Source organism: Leopardus geoffroyi, chromosome D3 (genome assembly GCF_018350155.1).
Source record: "Leopardus geoffroyi isolate Oge1 chromosome D3, O.geoffroyi_Oge1_pat1.0, whole genome shotgun sequence".
Lineage (NCBI taxonomy): Eukaryota > Metazoa > Chordata > Mammalia > Carnivora > Felidae > Leopardus > Leopardus geoffroyi.
Window position 1 is genome coordinate 30108455 of NC_059339.1, and position 21130 is coordinate 30129584.

At 41.0% G+C, this 21130-nt stretch overlaps 1 protein-coding gene across 4 annotated transcripts in view; it reads left to right on the top strand.

Annotated features, from left to right (window-relative positions):
• The window catches only part of LOC123588119 (ankyrin repeat domain-containing protein 26-like), a 289757-nt gene that overhangs the window by 21144 nt on the left and 247483 nt on the right, over positions 1-21130 (top strand). For 2 of the 4 annotated variants that reach the window (XM_045458428.1, XM_045458429.1), the window contains exons 3-4: positions 11672-11801; positions 12112-12173. In XM_045458428.1, the coding sequence (XP_045314384.1) occupies positions 11672-11801; positions 12112-12173 (192 nt within the window). Of the gene's footprint in view, positions 1-182; positions 244-355; positions 557-2206; positions 2219-11671; positions 11802-12111; positions 12174-21130 lie in introns of those variants that run through there. The other 2 variants (XR_006707711.1, XR_006707710.1) reach the window with 2 other exon arrangements.

Below are 21130 nucleotides of genomic sequence, written 5' to 3' on the forward strand. Positions count from 1 at the left end.
ACATGAGAAAACGGAGACTGGTAATAAATAGTAAACGGCATAACTGAGATTTGAATCTACATTTGAAAGATTCCAAAGCCTGTGTTCCTTGTGTAAGGGTGCGCATTTGGTAATGGTGAATATTACAATGATTTTATTGAATTGGATTCTCGTAATCCTTAAAGCTGTTAATCCTTTTCTAGAATGTCCCGAAACCACGCGTAGCAAAGCTACTGCATTCTTCTTGACAATTCATGAAAAACAGTAAGTTATTGGGAGACTTGTATTATTCACTACTTCTTGTCCATTCTTGTGTTATTCACCAATTTGAAGTTACAGGTATTTTCATGTCCTCTTTACTTTGTTTTCTACTAAGTGAGAGCAAAACGTGGCACTGTGAAACCAGAAGGTGGAACCTTATCTGGACAACAGTCCTGATTCTGAAAATAAAGATATGGCTGAAACTCTTTCCAAACCACCAGCCAGAGTTTATGGCGATCCTCTTCCTGTTTTACCATTATCGAAATCTCTTCTGAAACCTTCTCTCAAGACGTTAGCTGTCCTTGGTCTTGCAAAGGTCAGTTGTTTTGTTGTATGCTCCCCCCACCCCATACCATCCTCTTGCTCCTTATAATGATGAAAAGGATCTTAGGAAGAAATGGAAGTCCTCAAGATCGTAACAGAAATCAGTGTAATGACCACAGAGAGGAAGGTACAGGATTTAAATTTATAAAGTTTGGTGGGAGTAGACAATTCTCGGGGATGCCTTTATGGAAGCAAAGAAGGAGAAGGCAGCTGGAAAGAATAGCTAGAGGCATATGAAGATGAGGAGGGGGGTGAAGGGGAAGAATTCATTTTAGAGGGGCGAGATGAACTTAAAAGTATGAAGAGTTGAGAGAAAGTATCATCAAATCACAGCAGCAATAGTGGGATTAAGGCAGAGCAGATGTTCTTTAAATTATAAAAGGTGGGAGAAAATATTTTAAGTGCAAATTAAGAAAAAAAAAGCCAGGTAATAAAAAAACAAACAAACAAAAAAAACGCTTAGATTCCTCTGAATGACTTACAGCTGATTTCTGTGAAGAACTGGAAGAAACTTTTGCCCTTATGTTTCAGTTTAATAAAGGTGATATCCTGTATTTAGTTTAGCAAAACCTGTGTTTCTAAGGAATGCAAAGTGAAATCTGTTTTAGGCCATACCAGATCGATGGCGAATTTTCAATTTTTGGCTATTGTCTTTCTTGGGGTTTCTAAGGTTACTTACTGTGTGGTATAATCTTGGTATATTTTAGGTCTTTTTGAGTAGAAAGAGAGGAAAGAAACATTTATTCTTTTCATTCAATAAAATTTCTGGTGATGTAAATAAGGTTCTTTATCCGTGAAATGAAAAACTAAATTTGAAGCTGCAACACTGAATTTGTTTTTTGTTTTTGAGCTTATTTATTTATTTTGAGAGAGAGAGCAAGCAGGGTAGGGACAGGGAAAGAGGGGAGAGACAGAGAGAATCCCAAACAGGCTCTTCATTGCCAGCACAGAGCTCGACGCATAGCTCAGACTCACAAACCGGCTTGCGAGATGACGGCCTGAGCCCAAATCAAGATGCTTAACTGCCTCAGCCACCCAGGTGCCACTTAAGCTGCCACACTCTGAAAGAAAAAATGTATAAAATATGTTTTCTGCATTCTGATTTACCTTTTTTTAAAGTGTTCAACTGTTTATCTATTTTGAGAGAGAGAGAGAGAGAGAGAGACAGAGGCAGAGACAGAGAGAGAGACAGAGAATCCTAAGCAGGCTCTGTGCTGCCAGTATCAAAGCTGACACAGAGCTTGAATAACCTCAGCCAAAATCAAGTTGGACACTTAACCAGCTGAGCCACCCAGGTGCCACTCTTTTTTTTAACAGTATCTGCCTAGAATAGACACATACACACGTACCAAATGAATGAACTCAAAATGTATAAATTTTTGTCTAATATGAACTCTTTGTCATGACAATCATAAGGCAGGAAAGGTTGCCAAGAGAGTATGCAAAATTCTTTGTAGGAGATGATTTTTACTTTTTTGAAGATTTCCGACGATACATTTTTCAAACAATATTTATTTATTTTTGAGAGAGATGGAGCATGAGCGGGAGAAGGGCAGAGAGAGAGAGGGAGACACAGAATCTGAAGCAGGCTTCAGGCTCTGAGCTGTCAGCACAGAGCCTGACACGTGGGGCTCAAGCTCAGGAACCATGCAATCATGACCTAAGCCAAAGTCAGATGCTTAGCCGACTGAGTCCCTCGGGCACCCCAAGATACATTTTATATTATTCAGGGGAAACTTTAGTATTCATAGTTGTTCGATTTAGCATGTAAATTCTTTCATGTCTAAAACTGAGAAAGACTGGTGAGTTGTTTTTTTTTTGTTGTTGTTTTGTTTTGTTTTGTTTTTAGTCCCTTTCTTCTTTCCTCCTGGGAATGTTCAGTCCTGCTTGATAATGACACATGTATTTGGAGACTTGAAAATATTCAAATTGGATGATCATATTAGTTGCTAATGCTAGATTCCTTCTCGGGTCCTTAACTACCTTCCTATATGGTGTAGATAGGAAATTAGAGCTCTTCATATGCTGTTCCCAATAGAATAAAAAAAGTATATGAAGTTTAAAATCGGTTTTTATATTTTTCTTAGACATCGTGGTAGTAGTGGAAAATGGCTCAAAATTCTGTAATCCTGTATTTCCCTTCTATATTTTAAATCTTGTCCCTTAAGATTAATTTTTTTATTTGTTTTACTATTTTTTTTTAATGTTGATTCTTGAGAGAGAGTGAGGGAGCATATGAATCGCAAGCTGACTCCATGCTTCATGTGGACGTGACGCAGGGCTTGATCCCATGGCCTTGGGATCATGACTCGAGCTGAAACTAAGAGTTGGACGCTCAACTGACTGAGCCACCCAGGCGTCCCAAGATTGATTTTTAAAAAGGAGTATTCTTATAAAATCCTGAATTAGTGTTTCACAGTTAAAACTTTTTATGACTCTTAATGCCATTCATTACAGAAATGAATATTTGTGTATATTAGAAACGTATAGTTTGCACCCTTAAAACTAATGTTGAAATATAGACGTGAAATCTTGAATCTCATGTTTTTTTCCCCTGCTTTTGTGATTGTATTATTTTTACTCTTTAAAAATATTTTTAGTGTTTGTTTATTTTTGAGAGAGAAAACGTGAGGGAGAAGGGGAGGGGTAGGGAGAGGGGGACAGAGGATCCAAAGCAGGCTCTGTGCCAACAGCAGAGAGCCTGATGCGGGGCTCGAACTCATGAACCAGGAGCTCATGACGTGAGCCAAAGTCGGAGACTTAACTGACTGAGCCACCCAGGCGCCCCTCCCCTGTTTTCATTATTATTCTTTATTTATTCTTTATTTTTATTAGTTTACATTTTAGTGTCCAGTTAGGGAATATATAGTGTGTACAGTGTAGTCTTGGCTTCGGGAGTAGATTCCCATGATTCATCACTTCCGGATAACCCCAGGGCTCCTTCCAACATACGCCCTCCTCAATGCCCACCATCCCTTTTTTCCACCCCATTAACTCCCCACCCCCATCAACCCTCAGCTTGTTCTCTGTCTTTTAAGAGCGTCATATGGTTTGCCTCCCTCTAGGTATTTGTAACTATTTTTTCTTTCCCTTCCCCTATGGTCTTGTGTGAAGTTTTCAAATTCCACCTATGAGTGAAAACATAGGATATCTTTCTCTTGACTGACTTATTTCGCTTCGCATCATACCTTCCAGTTGCTTCCACAGTGTTGCCAATGGCAAGATTCCATTCTTTTTCATGGCTGAGTCGTATTATTCCATTGTATATAGAAACCACCTCTTCTTTAGCCATTCATCAGTTGATGGACATTTGGGCTCTTTCCATAATTTGGCGATTGTTGATAGAACTGCTATCAACTCTGGGGTACATGTGGCCCTACAAATCAGCACTCCTGTATCCTTTGGATAAATGCCTAATAGTGCTGTTGCTGGGTTGTAGGGTAATTCTATTTTTAATTTTTTGAGGAACCTCCACACTGTTTTCCAGAGCGGCCGCACCAGTTTTCATTGCCACCAACAGTGCAAGAGGGTTCCCATTTCGCCACATCCTCGCCAACGTCTGTTATTTCCAGAGTTGTGAATTTCACCACCACACTCTGACCGATTGAGGTGGTATCCCAGTGGGGTTTGATTTGTATTTCCTGGATGACGCGTGATGTTGAGCATCTTTGCGTGTGTCCGTTGGCCATCTGGATGTCTCCTTTGGAAAAGTGTCTATTCACGTCCTCTGCCCCTCTCTTCGCTTACTTGGTTTTCGGGTGTTGAGTTTGGCAAGTTCTTTATAGACTTTTTTATCCTAACCCTTCATGTGATATGCCATTTGCGAATACATATCTTCTCCCATTCCGTCGGTTGCCTTTAAGGTTTGTTGATTGTTGCCTTTGCTGTGTGGCAGCTTTGTATCTTGATGAGGTCCCAAAAGTTCACTTCTGCTTTTATTTCCCTTGCCTTTGGAGACATGTCAAGTAAGTAATTGCTGCAGCCGAGGTCAGAGAGGTTGTTGCCTGTTTTCTCCTCTAGGATTTTGATGGTTTCCTGTCTCACGGTTAGCTTTATCATGCATTGGAGTTTATGTTTGTGTAAGGTGTAAGAAAGTGGTCCAGTTTCACTCTTGTGCATGTGGCTGTCCAGTTCTCCCAGCACCATTAGCTAAAGAGACTGTCTTTTTTGCATTGGCTACTCTTTCCTGCTTTGTTGGAGCTTAGTTGGCCACACATCTGTGGGCCCATTTCTGGGTTCTCTATTCTATTCCATTGGCCTCTGTGCTTGTTTGGAGCTAATACCGTGCGTTTGAGGAGTCCAGCTTTGTAGTACAGGCTAAAGTCCGGGATTGTGATGCCTCCCCCACTCTGGTTTTCTTTTTCAACCTTACTTTGGTTCTTCTGGGTGTTCTGTGGTTCTCTCCAAAGTTTAGGATTGTTTGTTCTAGTTCTGTGAAGAATGCTGCTGTTATTTTGATTGGGATTGCATTGAATGTACAGATTGCTTTGGGTAGTATTGACGTTTTAACAATGTTTGTTCTTGCAACCCATGAGCATGGAATATTTTCCGGGTTCTTTGTGTCTTCTTCAGTTTCTTTCATAAGTTGTCTATAGTGTTCAGCATACAGATCTTTTACCTCTTTGGTTAGGTTTAATGCTAGGTATTTTATGGTTTGGTGCAGTGGTAAGTGGGATCGATTCCTTGATATCTCTTTCTAATGCTTCATGATTGGTGTATAGACATGCAACCGATTTGGTTGCATTGATTTTTTTATGCTGCAGATTTGCTGAATGTTCTAGCAGTTTTTTGGTGGAGGCTTTCAGGATGTCCACATAGAGTATCGTGTCATCTGCAAACTGTGAAAGTTTGACCTCTTCTTTGCCAACTTGGATGCCTTTTATTTCATTTTGTTGTGTGATGTCTGAGGCTAGGACTTCCATTATGTTAAACAACAGTGGTGAGAGTAGAAATCCCTTCATGTTCCTGATCTCAGGGGAAAAGCTCTCAGTGTTTCTCCATGGAGGAGGCTATTAGCAGTGGGCCGTTCATATGTGGCTTTTATGGTTTGAAGGTCTATTCCTTCTATCTAATTTTCTTGAGGGTTGTATTAAGAAAGGGTGCTGTATTTTGTCAAATGCTTTTTCTGCATCTATTGACAGAATCATATGGTTCTTATCCTTTCTTCTGTTCATGGGACGTGTCATGTTGATTGATTTGTGAATATTGAACCAGCCCTGCCGCCCAGGAATGAATCGCACTTGATCCTGGCGAATCATTCTCTTAATATACCATTGCATTACATTTGCTAGTATCTTGTTGAGAAGGTTTGCATCCGTGTTCATCAGGACATTGCCCTGTCATTCTCCTTTTTCGTGGGGTCTCTGTCTGCTTTGGAAATCAACGTAATGCTGGTTTCACAGAATGAGTCCAGAAGCTTTCCTTCCATTTCTATCTTTTGGGAACAGCTTGAGAAGAAGAAGGGTTATCTCTGCTTTAAATGTCTGGTAGAATTCCCCTGGGAAGCCATCCTGCCCAGGGCTCTTATTTGTTGGGAGATTTTTAATAACTGATTGAATGTCTTCACGGGTTATGGGTCTGTTCAAGTTTTCTATTTCTTCCCGTTTGGCTTTTGGTAGTGTGTGGGTGTCTAGGAATTTGTCCATGTCTTCCAGGTTGTCCAGGTTGTTGGCATATACTTTTTCATCGTATCCTCGGATTTCTTGTTGTATTTCTGTGGTGTTGGTTGTGATCTCTCCTCTTTCATTTGTGATTTTATCTGTTTGGGCCTCCCTTTCATCTTTTTGAGAAGTGTGGCTAGGGGGTTATCAGTTTTGTTTATTTAAAAAAAACACATCTCTTAGGTTCATTGCTGTGTGCAACCTTGTTTTTGGATTCTATAGGATTTATTTCTGCTCTACTCTTTATTGTTTCTCTTCTGCTGACGTTGGGCTTTCTTTGCTGCTGTGTTTCTAGTTTGTTTAGGAGTGAAGTTAGTTTCTGTATTTGGGACCATCCTTGCTTCTGGAGATAGGCCTGGATTGCAATGTATTTTCCTCTAAGGACTGCCTTTGCTGCATCCCAGAGGGTTTGGATTGCGTGTTTTCATTTTCATTTGCTTCCATATGGTTTTTAATTTCTTCCTTAATCACTTGGTGGACCCATTCTTTCTTGAGTAGGAAGCTCTGTAACCTCCATGCATTTGGAGGCTTTCCAAGTTTTGTGCTTGTGGTTGATTCCAAGTGTCTGAGCGTTGTGATCTGAAAATATGCATGGTATGATCTCAGTCCTTTTATATTTGTGGAGGGCTGTTTTGTGACCCAGGATGTCATTTATATTGGAGAATGTTCGATGTGCACTTAAGAAGAATGTGCATTCTACTGCTGTTAAATGAGAAGATCTCAATACATCTGTATCGATATCTATGTATATAAATGTATTATAAAGGCCAATATATATGTATGTATATCTGAATACATCTGGTCCAATGACACATTGGATCTCTGTTTCCTTACTGATTTTCTGCTTGATGATCTGCCTATTGCAATGCGTGGAGTCTTATAGTCGTCTACAATCATGGTATTTGTATGTATACATTTATTCATGTTTGTGATTAATCAATTCATATATGTGGGCCTTTCACTTTGGGGACATAAACATTTGCAATTGTTAGCTCCTCTTGATGGACAGACCCCTTAATTATGATATAATGCCCTTCTGAATCTGTTACTACAGTCTTTGGTTTAAAATCTAGTCTGTCTGGTGGAAGTATGGCGACTCCAGCTTTCTTTTGACTTCTAGTAGCATGATAGGTGGCTCCCATTACCTTCACTTTGAATCTGGAGGTGTCCTGGGGTCTAAAATCAGTGTCTTGTTGACAGCATATAGATGGATCTTGTTCTTTGGTTTTGTTTTGTGTTTTATCCATTCTGATTCCCTGTGTCTTTTGATTGGGGCATTGAGTGCATTCGCATTCAGAGTGATTAGTGAAAGATACGGATTTAGTGTCATTGTGTTATCTGAAGGTTTCGTGCTTTTGGTGAGGCCTCTGGTCCTTTGTAGTCTCTGCTGCTTTCCACTCACAGAGTGGCCCCTTAGGATCTCCTGCAGGGCTGGTTTAGTGGTCATGACTCTATTAGGTTTTGTTTGTCTGGGAAAGCCTTTCTCTCTCTTTCTATTCTAAATGACAGCCTTGCTGGGGAAAGGATTCTTGGCTGCATATGTTGCCATTCAGCACACTGACCATTTCCTACCCCTCCCTTCTGCCCTGCCAAGTTTCATGGGACAGGTCTGCTGCTACCCTTATGTGTCTTCCCTTGTAGATTAAGACCCATTTGTCCCTAGCTGCTGTCAGAATTCTCTCTTTATCTTTGTATTTTTCCAGTTTCGCTTTGACATGTCGTGGTGTTGACCTGGTTTTGTTGATTTTGAAGGGAATAATTCTCTGTGCCGCCAGGACTTGGATGCCTGTTTCTTTCCCCAGATGAGGGAAGTTCTCAGCTATAAGTTGTTCAAATAAACCTTCTGCCCCTTTCTCTCACTCTTCTTCTTCTGGGACTCCTATGATGTGGCTATTATTTCATCTCACCGAATCACTTAGGTCTCTGGTACCTGCCTCGTAGTCTAGTAATTTCCTTTCTTTCCTTTCTCTGCTTCATCTTTGTCCACAATTGTATCTTCTATTTCACCGATTTTCTCTTCTGCTTCTCCCATCCTTGATGTTACTGCATCCAGTTTATTTTGTAACTCGTTTACAACATTTCATTTTCAGCATTCATCATGACGAGTCGTTAGGCGCTTGATCTCTGAAGCAGTAGATTGTCTGCTGTCTTCTGTGCTTGGTTTCAAGCCCAGCTATGCGTCTTATGAGTGTTATTCCAAAAACGTGATCAGATATATTGTTTCTGTCTCTTTTGAGCACTTCTCTGGCTGGCCTTTCTTCCTGGAATTTTTTTTGAGGAGAATTCTTCTAATTTGTCATTGTGGCTAGATTCCAGCCCTTTATGTGTTTTAATAGCTTGTTCTCTGTCCCACACCTGCGAGTACTACTATATTAAAAAGGGGTCCTACACTGTCCAGGGCCTGGCAGTTGAACAAATGTTTTTGGATTGTGTTGTGTGCACTCTTTTGGTACTTCTTTGGCTGCTTTTCTCACTACTTGGAATGGTGGTTTGGGCCTTCCACCAGGTGTGCTTTGTTTGTTGAAGTAATCCTGGAAAAAAGGAGAAGAGGGTGGTGAAGAATCCTTAGCCCAAACAAAGACAGAAATGACAGGAGTGGAAAAAAAGACCAGGCAGTGACTCAAAGGAGCTATAGGGCTTAATCCAGAAAGAAAGGGAGGAAAATGAAGAAGGAGATCTGGAAAAGTATAGAGAAAATGCCCAATCAAACAAACAAAGAACCAGAACAGAAGAACAAATGAAAAAAATAAAATATATATATATATAGCTTTGACCCAAAGTCAACTCCAGACTACTAGGCTGATTCCAAAGGGAGAAGAGGAAAGAGGAGAGTAGAAAGAGAAAAAAGGGAAAAGAGAAGAAAGGGAAAGAAAAGGAAAGAAAAGATAGGCTCCTGGGTGGCTCAGTTGGTGAAGTGTCCGACTCTTGAATTTTGTCAGGTCATATTGTCACTGTTGGTGGGTTCGAAACCCCCATCAGGCTCTGCAGTGAGAGCATGGATCCTGCTCGGATTCTCTCTGTCTCCCTCTCTCTGCACCTCTCCTGCTTGATCACTCTCTCTCTCTCTCTCTCAAAAGAAAGAAATAAACATTAAAAAAGAAAAGAAAAAATGAATAATAATTCAAATGAAAACAAACAAACAAACAAACTAAGATACAAAACCAGAGGAGAGTTGTCTATTGGTGCCTGGGACTGGTGGCTGTGCTGGTCTAGGGGAGGGGTTGTCTGGTCCCATCAGTGTCAGTCTCACTCCCATAGAGAAGCAGTTACCAGGCAGAGAGAGCCAGGGTTTGGTGTAATGGGCCTGGCTGCACTGAGGCTCACTGTCCATTCCCTGAAGCCCCACGATGTTGGTCATGGGGAGAGAAATGGCGACACCCCAATCTCTCCTGCCCACATGAGGTGTCTCAAAACTCACTGTCCTCACAGAATAGCCTGGGGGTCCAGCTTGCCTCTGCTGCACGGTCTCCTGTGCTCCCAGAGCACTAAGCTGTGATTCAAAACCCTGTAGGATCCTGCTTTGCTTGGACCTGGTTCTGGAGTAGCGCCACTCTGCGCAGTGGACAGAGGGCCTCTGGTTCATGCCTGCAGGGTGTTTTTCCCTTGGGGAGGGCAATACCTCCTCTTTCCACCATACTCAAAGTGTTCTCTCCCAGTGTAGCCCTGAGATTGCTACCAAGCCTAGGGGTGGCTCCGTCCCCACCAGGTGTGGGAGGTGGCAACTCTGGTTTAGAGAAAATCTGACAACCTTGAAAATTGTGTTTTTTAGCCTCTAAGGCTGTTTTGCAAAGTAGAAGCTGGCTTTCTGGACATCTCCTTGGTCTGCGGTCCAGACAGGTTTTCTCATATCCAAATACACTTCCCACAGCCTCTCTCTCTCTTCCTTTCCTTTCTCCACCAAAGGGCTTCCCCCACTCCATGCCTGTGCTGCCCATTTTATTTCTCCCAATTCGCATACACACCCTTCTGTCCCGCCAAGCTGTCTCTTTGCACCTGTGGAGATTTTCCTGTCCCTCTGCAGCCTGTATTGCTGGTATTCCAAGTGTTGTGACCTCAGTACTGCTGTGTTTGAGGGACAAGGGAAATTCTGATTCCCCTCCTCTGCCATCTTTACTCCTCCCACCTCCTTTTACTTTCCTTTTCACAATTTCACAGTTCTGTGTAGGTTTGCATTATTATATCAGTTTAATATGTTTTATATATATTTACAATGGGCTTTTCTTACTTGAACTTCATTGATCTGAATTTTCTGTCTTTTTCTTTTTTTAAGGTTTATTCATTTACTAATTGGAGAGACAGAGAGAGCACACGTGGGCGGGGTAGAGAGACAGAGGGTGAGAGAGAAAATCCCAAGCAGACCCTGCACTGTCAGCGCAGAACCAGACGGGGGGCTTGAACCCATGAACTGTGAGATCATGACCGGAGCCAAAATCAAGAGTCAGGTGCTAACTGAATGAGGCATTCAGGCGGCCCTAACATTTTCTTCGTAAGTCCCCTGGATACTTTAAATTTAATATGCCCTAGTTTCAAGACATTGTTTCTGACCCTTACCCTTTCCTCTTTCCTGACTCTTTGTAATCTGTTCTGTCATTTGTGTTCCCTAGCCTAATAAATAGCAGCCTTGAAACAGGAAAAGTCCTGGACTCCAAACTCCCCTGAAATGACCGCATCCAGTCACTCACCACATTCGATATTTTGTACCTGCTGACCAGTTTTCATATGTTATTCCTGTAATTCACTCGCTCACCTATAATTTTGCAGTACTCTTCTGGTTTGGCTTCCTTTACGTTCATCCTACATTGCTGTCAGAGTGACCTTTCTAAAATATACTTGTCACGATGTCACTCCTCTGCTTATTCAATGGATCCCCATTACCTGAAGGAGAAAATTCATGTTCTAGCATAACACTGCTCTTTTTTCTTTCCTTTTTTTTTTTTTTTTTTTTGGTTTCGTCCTGATGTTCCAGTAATATCTCTCTATCTATCCCATTCCCAATAACTGTGTTCCAGTTTTGCCATATTGCATAGGTGTTGTCACTTACTATATTATTTCATACTTGATCCTTTTGCTCATTCTAGAATGCCCTTCACACCCTCCCCGTGCACTTTGTCTGTCTTTTAAGATACAGCCCTATCTTCCCAGCATTTTCTGAGCTTCTCGAATGTAAGTGTTTTCTCCTTTGTGCGTTCATTGTACGTGATTCACTTCCCTTGCAGAACTAGTGGATGGTATTTTTCTGTCCTTACCTGTTTTCATGCATCTCTACCACTACTAGCATATAGAACAGACTCTGTCTTTTATTTATATTTCCATCTCTGCCCCGGATCGTGGCTATGACTTGACACATACAGTATGTGCTTGTCTTTCTGAGTGGGTGCGTGCGTGACCAAATGAATTAATGTGATATTTTTCTGAAGTTGGGTTTTTGTTTTGTTCTGTTTTTCTAGGAAGGAACAGCAAAGTCAGCAATGGAAGCAAAGCAAGATGGTGTTGGTATTATTGAAAATGTGCCACCAGAACAAACAGTTAATGACAGTTTGACTTCTGCTGGTGGAGTGCATAAAAATTACAGAAGTGGTAAGCTAGTGAATCTCTGTGAGTTGTTTTCCTATGATTAAATGCTAGTATGAGAAAAATCTGAAAGTATGTAGATCCAAATATATTATCCTTTTTTTCGTGAAGATATTCTTCTGTTGCTATCTTTCTTTATAAGTATCCCAAGTACTACCCCCTTTTAATTCCGGAGAATCTTGAACCCCCTGAACACCTTTTCTGTTATTGCTTTTATTTTATTGAAATAGTCATGAATGGAGATAGACTTGTGTCTGTGTTTAAAATTTATAGTAACACATGTTTTCATTAATTTATCTGTGACCGTATTCTATAGATATGATGTCAGCATTAGAATTAGGAGAAGAGGAAGATGTAGAATCACCTTCTCTTCCTGAGGTACTGTCGTCTTATTTTTAAATATAAGCATGGAGTGATGTTAAAACATCCAAGAGATGCTTTAACTTTACTCTCTCATCTCTGCATTTGCCCACAGAAACGATTTCCTTCTATGTTTTCCTATATGTGATAAAATAATTATGTGTTAATTATGAGCATACAGCATAGTAGAGTTCTGCTAATTTGCAGACGTAATGAAAGTTGTGTAGTATTAGTGCAGAAAACGAAGGCTTGGAGGGAATGAGTTTGGGTTTTGGAGTTAAGTTATGTGAAACACTAAAGAATTACTCTAGGTCAATCTATGGCCAAGTGTATGATCCTGTGGTGTATACGGATGTGTCAACCTCCTACTGACATCCAGAAAGAGCTTGGATGATGGTGTTTTACAACTCGAACCTTCAAAAGATAATGCCTGGGACTTGATAATAATATATTAGGATTGTCAAGTAGATCTACAAGGAGCCTTGGGATTATGATGACCACAGTTTGGTTTAGTGGTGCTTCAATAAGTAAAACCCATTTTGGAGAATTAAAATAACATCACAGTCATACTTGTAGTAATAAAGTAATGATGACCTATTCTAAGGTGACAACTAGGGAAGGAGGTAAAAAGGTCCTGATCTCTTAGGCCCAGGCAACTGCTGCATAATGCTACAAGCACTGTATTTGAAATCAAAAGACATGCTAGCATCTTGGTTCTGTCACTTCCTAGCTGTGGGATCTTGGAAAAACTTGCTTGAATGTCAATGACCTAGCTCCTAAAAATGGCACTAATACCCACCTCTTGGTTATGTGTAATGAACAAATGTGGCAACGTTTTGTAACCTGTAAAGGGTGCTATGGAAATAGAAGACAAAATGATCACAGTGGCTTTTAGTGACTTACTAAATGTTGAGGATACTTTTTTTGGTGAATGTTTGTTTATTGTTGAGAGGGGGTGGGGGGACAGAAGATCCGAAGCACTGAGAGCAAAGAGCCCAATGCAGGACTCAAACTCATGAAATGTGAGAACATGAGCTGAGCCAAAGTTGGGCGCCTAATCGACTAAGTCACCCAGGCCCCCCCCCAAGAATACTTGTTTTAAATGTGAAGATGTCTGAAGGCCAATAAAATGGCCATAGTGTCCAGAAAAGAATGGGAAAGTTAGAATGGGTTTTGGATTTTCTAATTTGGGGCTATGTTATGTTCCAGTAATCTCTTAGTAGAGACATCATATAGGTATATAGTTGACCTTCGAACAAGATGGGTTTGGACTGTGGGAGTCCACTTACACACAGATTTTTTTCAATAAATACAGCACCATCCTGTAAATGTATTTTTTCTTCCTTATCATTTTCTTTTTCTTCTTGTTTTTTTAAATTATTTATATTGAGAGAGAGAGAGAGAGAGAGAGAGGACAGAGCACGTGAGTAGAGGAAGTGGGGGCAAAGAGACAATCTTCATCAGGCTCCACACTGCCAGCGCTGAACCTATCATGGGGCTTGAACCCAGAAGTATAGATCATGACCTGAACCAAAGTCAAGAGCCTGACCCTTAACTGACAGTGCCACCCAGCACCCCTTCCTTACGATTTTCTTTGTAACCTTTTCTTTAGTTTATAGTGTTAGAATACAGTATGTAATACATATAACAGAGAAAACATGCATTAATCGACTGTGTATATTGTTGGTAAGGTCAGCATTCCGTTATACTAACCCTGACCTTCCATGCTCTGTTTACAGTCAATGGCCAAATGAGGCCGAAATGGTAGATTAGATCTAGAGAGCATATACAAGGGCTTCTGCTTTAATGTTCTGGTTTTTGAATGTATATATACTTTTTGATTTTTAAGTGTAATTGCTTTTAAAGTAGGAAATTCAGTAGGAGCTTTTTTTTTTTTTTTATTTCGTTTTTGAGGATTCAAAGGATATTTGTGGGTTTTGGAGTGCATGGCCATCAGAGCCCGTAACCCTTGCTCTGTTCAAGGGTCAACTGTATAGAGACTTGGTACTTTTGAGATCTTCTCAGTGAGATTAGTGTAAATGTTTTGACCTTAATAAATTGGTCCTTGTATACTGAGTACATACCAAGCACTTAGATACTGAGTGTACAAGGTGAGGGGTTAACTTGTAGTGGTCGTAGCAGAAAAGTAAGTAAACAGCAGTCTATTATAACTCAGTATAAAGGCTTCATTGAAAGAAAATGGACCATGTTAGTTTAGAGAGTATGGGTAGTGAGGTAGTGAGGATTTAGGATGACAGTGGGATTGGGTATTTTGGTAGTCAGAAAAGATCTGAGAGTGGCAAAAAGTGCCAAGTGAAAGATGAGAAGGACCAGTGATGAAGATCTTGGCGAGGGGCATTCTGGACAGAGAGAACCACGGATCATCATTTTACTCCAATGTCTTAGGGTGACCAAGAAGTAGGAAGACCCACTCCATCATCATAATCATTATTATTGTGGTGTGTAGAAAAGAAAATGTGCATACTGATTAAGTGCTTGGCACATTTTAGGTGATTAAGACATAAATGTTCTTATACTTGCCCTTTGAAAGCTTTCTACACATTTTGAAGAGTTTCATACCTATATCTACAATTTTTTTTCCTATTAGTTCACCATAATTTTAAGAAAAGTTTTTCTTACATTGCCATTCGATCCAACCCTTCTTTCATCAAGAAAAAGGTCAAGCCTTTGTTTACCTAAACGAAACAGCAGCTAAAACAGTGTTTTGTTTATACTCAACATGATATATTCCAAAGTTTCTTATCATGTGAGGTATGAATTGACACTGAAACAGATGTCTGCCATTTTATTACAAGCAGTTTAAATTTATAGCAAGGACACTTTTAAAGAATTTGTGTGAACTGTTATTTAAAATGTCGTTTTATTTTGGGGCGCCTGGGTGGCGCAGTCGGTTGGGCGTCCGACTTCAGCCAGGTCACGATCTCGCGGTCCGTGAGTTCGAGCCCCGCGTCGGGCTCTGGGCTGATGGCTCAGAGCCTGGAGCCTGTTTCCGATTCTGTGTCTCCCTCTCTCTGCCCCTCCCCCGTTCATGCTCTGTCTCTCTCTGTCCCCAAAATAAATAAACGTTGAAAAAAAAAAAAAAATTAAAAAAAAAATGTCCTTTTATTTTGGTCGGGAATACAAAGGAAGATGTTTTGTTAGTACCTTTTTGTTTTGTTTTTGTTTTTTTTTTTTTGATTGGTAAGTGGTGGGTTTATTTTATTTATTTATTTTTTTAATATATGAAATTTATTGTCAAATTGGTTTCCATACAACACCCAGTGCTCATCCCAAAAGGTGCCCTCCTCAATACCCATCACCCACGCTCTCCTCCCTCCCACCCCCCATCAACCCTCAGTTTGTTCTCAGTTTTTAACAGTCTCTTATGCTTTGGCTCTCTCCCACTCTAACCTCTTTTTTTTTTTTTTTATTTTTCCCTCCCCCTCCCCCATGGGTTCCTGTTAAGTTTCTCAGGATCCACATAAGAGTGAAACCATATGGTATCTGTCTTTCTCTGTATGGCTTATTTCACTTACCATCACACTCTCCAGTTCCATCCACGTTGCCACAAAGGGCCATATTTCGTTCTTTCTCATTGCCATGTAGTACTCCATTGTGCATATAAACCACAATTCTTTATCCATTCATCACTTGATGGACATTTAGGCTCTTTCCACAGTTTGGCTATTGTTGAGAGTGTTGCTATAAACATTGGGGTACAAGTGCCCCTATGCATCAGTACTCCTGTATCCCTTGGGTAAATTCCTAGCAGTGCTATTGCTGGGTCATAGGGTAGGTCTATTTTTAATTTTCTTCACACTGTTTTCCAGAGTGGCTGCAACAATTTGCATTCCCACCAACAGTGCAAGAGGGTTCCCGTTTCTCCACATCCTCGCCAGCATCTATAGTCTCCTGATTTGTTCATTTTGGCCACTCTGACTGGCGTGAGGTGATACCTGAGTGTGGTTTTGATTTGTATTTCCCTGATAAGGAGCGACGCTGAACATCTTTTCATGTGCCTGTTGGCCATCAGGATGTCTTCTTGAGAGAAGTGTCTATTCATGTTTTCTGCCCATTTCTTCCCTGGGTTATTTGTTTTTCGGGTGTGGAGTTCGGTGAGCTCTTTATAGATTTTGGATACTAGCCCTTTGTCCGATATGTCATTTGCAAATATCTTTTCCCATTCTGTTGGTTGCCTTTTAGTTTTGTTGGTTGTTTCCTTTGCTGTGCAGAAGCTTTTTATCTTCATAAGGTCCCAGTAATTCACTTTTGCTTTTAATTCCCTTGCATTTGGGGATGTGTCAAGTAAGAGATTGCTACGGCTGAGGTCAGAGAGGTCTTTTCCTGCTTTCTCCTCTAAGGTTTTGATGGTTTCCTGTCTCGCATTCAGGTCCTTTATCCATTTTGAGTTTATTTTTGTGAATGGTGTGAGAAAGTGGTCTAGTTTCAACCTTCTGCATGTTGCTGTCCAGTTCTCCCAGCACCATTTGTTAAAGAGGCTGTCTTTTTTCCATTGGATGTTCTTTCCTGCTTTGTCAAAGATGAGTTGGCCATACATTTGTGGGTCTAGTTCTGGGGTTTCTATTCTATTCCATTGGTCTATGTGTCTGTTTTTGTGCCAATACCATGCTGTCTTGATGATGACAGCTTTGTAAGTAGAGGCTAAAGTCTGGGATTGTGATGCCTCCTGCTTTGGTCTTCTTCTTCAAAATTCCTTTGGCTATTCGGGGCCTTTTGTGGTTCCATATGAATTTTAGGATTGCTTGTTCTAGTTTCGAGAAGAATGCTGGTGCAATTTTGATTGGGATTGCATTGAATGTGTAGATAGCTTTGGGTAGTATTGACATTTTGACAATATTTATTTTTCCAATCCATGAGCAGGGAATGTCTTTCCATTTCTTTAAATCTTCTTCAATTTCCTTCATAAGCTTTCTATAGTTTTCAGCATACAGATCCTTTACATCTTTGGTTAGATTTATTCCTAGGTATTTTGTGCTTCTTGGTGCAATTGTGAATGGGATCAGTTTCTTTATTTGTCTTTCTGTTGCTTCATTGTTAGTGTATAAGAATGCAACTGATTTCTGTACATTGATTTTGTATCCTGCGACTTTGCTGAATTCATGTATCAATTCTAGCAGACTTTTGGTGGCGTCTATCGGATTTTCCATGTATAATATCATGTCATCTGCAAAAAGCGAAAGCTTGACTTCATCTTTGCCAATTTTGATGCCTTTGATTTCCTTTTGTTGTCTGATTGCTGATGCTAGAACTTCCAGCACTATGTTAAACAACAGCGGTGAGAGTGGACATCCCTGTCGTGTTCCTGATCTCAGGGAAAAAGCTCTCAGTTTTTCCCCATTGAGGATGATGTTAGCTGTGGGCTTTTCATAAATGGCTTTTATGATCTTTAAGTATGTTCCTTCTATCCCGACTTTCTCAAGGGTTTTTATTAAGAAAGGGTGCTGGATTTTGTCAAAGGCCTTTTCTGCATCGATTGACAGGATCATATGGTTCTTCTCTTTTTTTTTGTTAATGTGATGTATCACGTTGATTGATTTGCGAATGTTGAACCAGCCCTGTATCCCAGGAATGAATCCCACTTGATCATGGTGGAGAATTCTTTTTATATGCCGTTGAATTCGATTTGCTAGTATCTTATTGAGAATTTTTGCATCCATATTCATCAGGGATATTGGCCTGGAGTTCTCTTTTTTTACTGGGTCTCTGTCTGGTTTAGGAATCAAAGTAATACTGGCTTCATAGAATGAGTCTGGAAGTTTTCCTTCCCTTTCTATTTCTTGGAATAGCTTGAGAAGGATAGGTATTATATCTGCTTTAAACGTCTGGTAGAACTCCCCTGGGAAGCCATCTGGTCCTGGACTCTTATTTGTTGGGAGATTTTTGATAACCGATTCAATTTCTTCGCTGGTTATGGGTCTGTTCAAGCTTTCTATTTCCTCCTGATTGACTTTTGGAAGAGTGTGGATGTTCAGGAATTTGTCCATTTCTTCCAGGTTGTCCAATTTGTTGGCATATAATTCTTCATAGTATTCCCTGATAATTGTTTGTATCTCTGAGGGATTGGTTGTAATAATTCCATTTTCATTCATGATTTTATCTATTTGGGTCATCTCCCTTTTCTTTTTGAGAAGCCTGGCTAGAGGTTTGTCAATTTTGTTCATTTTTTCAAAAAACCAACTCTTGGTTTCGTTGATCTGCTCTACAGTTTTTTTAGACTCTATATTGTTTATTTCTGCTCTGATCTTTATTATTTCTCTTCTTCTGCTGGGTTTAGGCTGCCTTTGCTGTTCTGCTTCTATTTCCTTTAGGTGTGCTGTTAGATTTTGTATTTGGGATTTTTCTTCTTTCTTGAGATAGGCCTGGATTGCAATGTATTTTCCTCTCAGGACTGCCTTCGCTGCATCCCAAAGCGTTTGGATTGTTGTATTTTCATTTTCGTTTGTTTCCATATATTTTTTAATTTCTTCTCTAATTGCCTGGTTGACCCATTCATTCGTTAGTAGGGTGTTCTTTAACCTCCATGCTTTTGGAGGTTTTCCAGACTTTTTTCTGGGGTTGATTTCAAGCTTTATAGCATTGTGGTCTGAAAGTATGCATGGTATAATTTCAATTCTGGTAAACTTATGAAGGGCTGTCTTGTGCCCCAGTATATGATCTATCTTGGAGAATGTTCCATGTGCACTCGAGAAGAAAGTATATTCTGTTACTTTGGGATGCAGAGTTCTAAATGTATCTGTCAAGTCCATCTGATCCAATGTCTCATTCAGGGCCCTTGTTTCTTTATTGACTGTCTACATGATCTATCCATTTCTGTAAGTGGGGTGTTAAAGTCCCCTGCAATTACCACATTCTTATCAATACGGTTGCTTGTGTTTATGAGTAGTTGTTTTATATATTTGGGGGCTCCGGTATTCGGCGCATAGACATTTATAATTGTTAGCTCTTCCTGATGGATAGACCCTGTAACTATTATATAATGTCCTTCTTCATCTCTTGTTACAGCCTTTAATTTAAAGTCTAGTTTGTCTGATATAAGTATGGCTACTCCAGCTTTCTTTAGGCTTCCAGTAGCATGATAAATAGTTCTCCATCCCCTCACTCTCAATCTAAAGGTGTCCTCAGGTCTAAAATGAGTCTCTTGTAGACAGCAAATAGATGGGTCTTGTTTTTTTATCCATTCTGATACCCTATGTCTTTTGGTTGGCGCATTTAATCCATTTACATTCAGTGTTATTATAGAAAGATATGGGTTTAGAGTCATTGTGATGTGTGTATGTTTTATGCTTGTAGTGATGTCTCTGGTACTTTGTCTCACAGGGTCCCCCTTAGGATCTCTTGTAGGGCTGGTTTAGTGGTGACAAATTCCTTCAGTTTTTGTTTGTTTGGGAAGACCTTTATCTCTCCTTCTATTCTAAATGACAGACTTGCTGGATAAAGGATTCTCGGCTGCATATTTTTTCTGTCTAGCACACTGAAGATATCGTGCCAATTCTTTCTGGCCTGCCAAGTTTCAAAAGAGAGATCAGTCACGAGTCTTATAGGTCTCCCTTTATATGTGAGGGCACGTTTACCCCTTGCTGCTTTCAGAATTTTCTCTTTATCCTTGTATTTTGCCAGTTTCACTATGATATGTCGTGCAGAAGATCGATTCAAGTTCCGTCTGAAGGGAGTTCTCTGTGCCTCTTGGATTTCAATGCCTTTTTCCTTCCCCAGTTCAGGGAAGTTCTCAGCTATTATTTCTTCAAGTACCCCTTCAGCACCTTTCCCTCTCTCTTCCTCCTCTTGGATACCAATTATGCGTATATTATTTCTTTTTAGTGTATCACTTAATTCTCTAATTTTCCCCTCATACTCCTGGATTTTTTTATCTCTCTTTCTCTCAGCTTCCTCTTTTTCCATAACTTCATCTTCTAGTTCACCTATTCTCTCCTCTGCCTCTTCAAGCCGAGCTGTGGTGGTTTCCATTTTGTTTTGCATTTCGTTTAAAGCGCTTTTCAGCTCCTCGTGACTGTTCCTTAGTCCCTTGATCTCTGTAGCAAGAGATTCTCTGCTGTCCTCTATACTGTTTTCAAGCCCGGCGATTAATTTTATGACTATTATTCTAAATTCACTTTCTGTTATATTATTTAAATCCTTTTTGATCAGCTCATTAGCTGTTGTTATTTCCTGGAGATTCTTCTGAGGGGAATTCTTCCGCTTGGTCATTTTGGATAGTCCCTGGCGTGGTGAGGACCTGCAGGGCACTTCCCCTGTGCTGTGGTGTATAACTGGAGTTGGTGGGCGGGGCCGCAGTCCGACCTGATGTCTGCCCCCAGCCCACCACTGGGGCCACAGTCAGACTGGTGTGTGCCTTCTCTTCCCCTCTCCTAGGGGCAGGATTCACTGTGGGGTGGCGTGGCCCGTCTGGGCTACTTGCACACTGCCAGGCTTATGAAGCTGGGGATCTGGCGTATTAGCTGGGGTGGGTAGGCAAGGTGCACAGGGGCAGGAGGGGCAGGCTTAGCTCGCTTCTCCTTAGGTGATCCACCTCAGGAGGGGCCCTGTGGCAGTGAGAGGGAGTCAGATCCGCTGCCGGAGGTTTGGCTCCTCCGCAGAAGCACAGAGTTGGGTTTTTGTGTGGAGCGAGCAAGTTCCCTGGCAGGAACTGGTTCTCTTTGGGATTTTGGCTGGGGGATGGGCGGGGGAGATGGCGCTGGCGAGCGCCTTTGTTCCCCACCAAACTGAGCTCTGTTGTCTGTCCGGGGGCTCAGCAGCTCTCCCTCCCTTTGTCCTCCAGCCTTCCCACTTTCCGAGCAGAGCTGTTAACTTATGACCTCCCAGATGCTAAGTCGCGCTTGCTGTCGGAACACAGTCTGTCAGGCCCCTCCGCTTTTGCAAGCCAGACTCCAGGGCTCTGCTTGGCCGGCGAGCCGCCCCTCCGCCCCAGCTCCCTCCTGCCAGTCCGTGGAGCATGC